General features: G+C 39.6%; 1 protein-coding gene across 1 annotated transcript in view; it reads left to right on the top strand.

Annotated features, from left to right (window-relative positions):
- Positions 1 to 1,835: 1,835 nt before the first annotated feature.
- LOC101848592 (glutamine--fructose-6-phosphate aminotransferase [isomerizing] 2) overlaps positions 1,836 to 4,470 on the top strand; it is a gene marked incomplete in the record, with an annotated part of 50,042 nt that continues 47,407 nt past the window's right edge. Inside the window, 1 exon segment of the mRNA XM_035970246.1 lies at positions 1,836 to 2,063. Coding sequence (XP_035826139.1) covers positions 2,057 to 2,063 — 7 coding nt within the window.

Here is a 4,470-nt window from a genome sequence, read left to right as displayed (position 1 = left end):
TATTATTATGATTATGCTCTTGGCCATGAACTGTGTCGTTGGGTGGGGACTTTTCAAGTACATGTAGATCAATATGTATTCAAGACCTTCCAACCCACATGGTATATATGGCTTTAAACAGTCTTATCGCGAATGCGTTTAAATGTTGGAAAGCTCCGCCCCTTTAAAAAATATTAAGAGTGGTGGAAATGGGCGTTATTATAACCACACCGCTCAAAGGACGTTTTCTTTTCACCGTCACCTTCTCATCATGAAATTGAAGCGTAGTAGAATCACTGAAATCCCCGTCGTGTCTGTCACGTTCGACTGGGCAGTTAGCACATTATACTTTTTATAGTCTCCCTATTCCTGGCTTGCTCCGTTGGTGCAAAACAAACTTCCCTAAGGGTCGAGGGAGCCACCAACAGCTAGAGCGCGTGGTGGCCTGTGTTGACCATTGACAACATGCCAACTGTATTGACAGAGATCGAACCAAAAAAAAGAAAAAAAAAAAGAAAAATTAAAAAATCAAACTCTGTAAATGATCTGGAAGCTAAACAACTCTGTGGCAGTAGTTGACGTGGCGCTATTACTTACTTTGAGGAACGTTCATCTAGAACACGATCGGTTTTTCTTTTCTTTTTCATTTGTTTAAATAAATGGAAAACAATTAAGAATTATGAAAAGGTAGTCATTGAGAAAGAACTCAACGTACACACGTATTTTCTCAAAACAACAAAAAACGAAGCAACATTCACAGCAGCATGACAACAACATAAACTGAAACACTAGGTGGAACACAAGATTGACTCAATTGTTGACATAATATAACTCTAGATATCAATATAATATATAGCATACACATACTGTAATTTATAAACGGCTTTCAAGCTACTAGCTATCGCTTGCGCCTTTTCTTCAACCAATTACGTGTGAACTTGAATGAACTGTTCTGTACTACCACAGAGGGTTGGTACTACGCGTACTACCATTCATTTACAGTGACAGCGACTATTTATGTTAAGACGTTTTGTTTGCCTCATGGATGAAATGATGCGAGTTTATATTATTACATTAATCTACATAGTAAATCTAGACCTTTTTCAATGATTTCATGTTTGATATCATGGGCAAACAGAAGGGAAACTAATTGAGAAAAATCAGTTAGCCTGACTCTGCATGACTCTGAAAGACTTCAGAAATTAAGAAAAAATATATTGTGAGATCCAACGAACTCCCCGTTTGTTCAATGTCTTTCAGACCGTGCACCTCATCGGTGATTGATCTCCCTGGTCTAGAGTTTTATGGGGGGGAAATGTAATGGACACCGTATCAGAGGGAGCATGGCGGAGTGCGCTCCCCTGTCTGCCAACTCCTGGCAGTTATTGTAGACTGGAGAAAATCGAAAATGTACAAAAGAACGCCCCCCCTTTTTTTGCCCCCTATTTAGGTTATTTAATTAGAATCGTGCCTGAAAGGGCCCCCTATATTGTCTAAACTATAATTTTTTCAGCAGCAGAAATTTAAGAGTATTTTTTTGTTACCTTTTAACATAATAATAAGGTATACCTAATAATAATGATGTTACAAGTACATTTTTTTCACAGGTCTCTGTTTTACCACCATTATTGACTTTTTCATTGTCCAAGTAAACAATACCATTGTGTAGTAAAAAAAAAATTTGTAAACATGAAAATCAGAAAAAAGTGGATCACAGGAATGAATGTTGCGATTTCGAAGTACATTTTACACGGTGATTAGTATTATTATTATTTTTAAAAAAGAAAAACAACAACTTTTACCAGCACTACCGGATCCTAATAAAATAACCGGAGTTGGCAAAGGGGTCAAGTTTTACGGGTCATATCAGCTGTGTTTGTGTGATATGTGGCCGCCCGGTTTCGACAAACTCATCAAACTGGTATCTGGGTGAGGCAAAATTCGGAAAGGAAGGGACCGTAGGCCTAATAAATGAACTGTGCTTGTTCCAGAATTAAGATCTAAGCTAACGGGCACAAGCGACTTGACTGAAGTTCATTTTTTTGTGTGAAAGACACCGGGAAAACCACTATCCACAATGTGCGGTGAGAATGAGATTTACAAAAAAAGAAAATTGGATGTTTTTTCCCTTAGAAGTATTGATGAGTCTTGTCTTATTGTGTGCAATCCTAACGAAGAGGATTTCTTGTCTCAATTTTAGATCTCTATTCTCTTTACTTGAAATGTGAATTTTTTGGTTTATAATTAGAACTTGGTTTTTATAGTTCAAGCTTTAAACATTGATTTAAAGTTGAAGAACAAAGGCAAAGGATTCTCCAGAAAAATAATCTTTACTAGATCTAGAATCTAGATCTAGAATCTAGATATATATAGATCTAGAATATAGATCTAGAATCTAGAATCTAGATCTAGATCTAATATCTCTACTCTATAAAGGTGTGTCTCTGTCAGCATAGTACTCTAGGCAAACGCAGAGGGGCAATAACAGGTTGAAATTTCGTCATCACAAAAGAAGGGTTTGTGTGTAGATCTATTGTATTCCATCACTAGACCTAATAATCTTAACCGGAGGTGAGAGTGAGAAACTGCCTTTCACAGGTCTGGGTGTGTAGTGTACAGGGTCCCAAAGAATTTAAGGGCGTTGTCTTGATGTTAGGAGAAAGAAGGCTGTTGAACTAGATTCTAGATCTAAAAGCTTGTGTGTGTGTGTGTGTGTGTGTGTGGAGAGAATACTATTTTAAAGTAAGAAGTAGGCGTAGGCCTAATTTAAAAAGAGAGTGGGAGCAGGCGTGGTTCGTCCATAGAGCACGGCCGTGCTCTGCCGCCCAAAATATTTTTATGTTCTATTACGTAAAACACCCACAATAATAAGACTTGATAAAAGAAGCCAGAAACAAACTCTAGCCGAATATTATCAAAACAAGGTCCTCACTGGCACCATTATAACTGTCATTTCTGTGTCTATAGCGCCATTAAACATCTACTATGCCATGCCAAAGTCCACGCGCTTTTAGTTTTACTAAACATAATAGGATATATATACAGTCAAACCTGTGTAAGACGGCCACCCATTGTCAAGGAGAAAAGTGGCCGTATAAGACAGGTGGCCGTCTTAGGCAGGACTGATCAAGATGAAGAAAACAAACCTTTCCATCTGAGGTCCCAATCAAAAGTAGCCGCATTGCTGTTGTTTTTGTTGGTGGTGGTGGTGGTGGTGGTGGCGGTTTGTATTTTGTTTGTAATTTTTATTTTGTTGCTATTTTGCACAAGGGTGTCAATAAAACTAAATGTATCAGACGAGGAAGACCGAGTACCATATTAAAACAAACACATGGGTCGCCACCACTCGGAGAACGAGCTACGCTTCTGTCACAAGTTCATGTTGACGTCCTTTGTGACTTTGTTACAGACTGGGTAAAAAGTGACAACTCATCTCACTTACGATTTGCGTATGAGTTCAGGGCGGGGTTTATGGGTTATGAGGGATCACACGCTTTAAACCTCAACAGCAGCTGAAAATTGGTAGCTATTGGTCAACAGTGGGAGGGGCCTACGCAACATGATCGGTTGGAGGGACTACCTAACAACAATGACAGGTGATTGAATTATGACGGCTCGCCCACAACGCCAGGGGCCACTGCACAATTTATGACAAAACGTAATGGAGTCACAAAGGTGGCCGTCTAAGACAGGTATTATTGCTTAGTGTGATAAGGGTTGTGCGTTAAAATATGGTGGCCGCGTTGGACAGGTGCCTGTTTTACACAGTTAAATTATATAGAAAAAACGCAAGGGGGGAAATGGAAAGTGGCTGTTTGTACAGGTGGCCGTCTTATAGAGGTGGCCGTCAGGGCAGGTTCGACTGTATATTCAACAGTGTGACCTGACCTATTTAGTCGTTCTTGGGGATAACCCAAACGATGATGACACTCGTAGAGAGGTTGGCGGTACATTAATATATTAATAAGACGGCAGATCTCAAATGTGCTCCTGTGGAACAGTGCCGAAACACAGCCCACAGCAGACAGCCTAAAAATAAATGCAATAGACTGTACGCTATTCTTTGCCAATATTATGTGAGCCCTGGAGCAATCCAGCGGAGTGCTCAAATGAATTGTGATTGGTTCATTGTCCGTCTTTGCACTACTTTAAGTGACGCTGTAACCGTGAACCTAAGGGAGGTGAACGTGACTGTCCTATTGAGTTGTGCCTTTGAATGGTTTTGTCGTGGAGAAGTGAAAGTTATTACTTTAGTGTTCAGGATGAACGAAATTGATGTTTAGAGCTCTAACAAACAAATTTAGTACTAGAAATCAAAGCGAAAAGTAAAAAGAATTAAAATAAAAGCACGAGGTCCTCCCTCACCACCCCAAAGATCCTAAAATTATCCACCGTCTTATTTACTATGCCCTTGACTATCTTCAGCTTGCGATAGCTTAATTGTGCACATCCACTTTTTAGCCCCACGAGCCGCCCCTGAGTGGGAGAGGT

The sequence above is a fragment of the Aplysia californica genome, unplaced genomic scaffold, assembly GCF_000002075.1.
Source record: "Aplysia californica isolate F4 #8 unplaced genomic scaffold, AplCal3.0 scaffold00241, whole genome shotgun sequence".
Lineage (NCBI taxonomy): Eukaryota > Metazoa > Mollusca > Gastropoda > Aplysiida > Aplysiidae > Aplysia > Aplysia californica.
The sequence above is the reverse complement of the archived record's forward strand: the minus strand, read 5'-3'. Positions and strand labels throughout refer to the sequence as shown.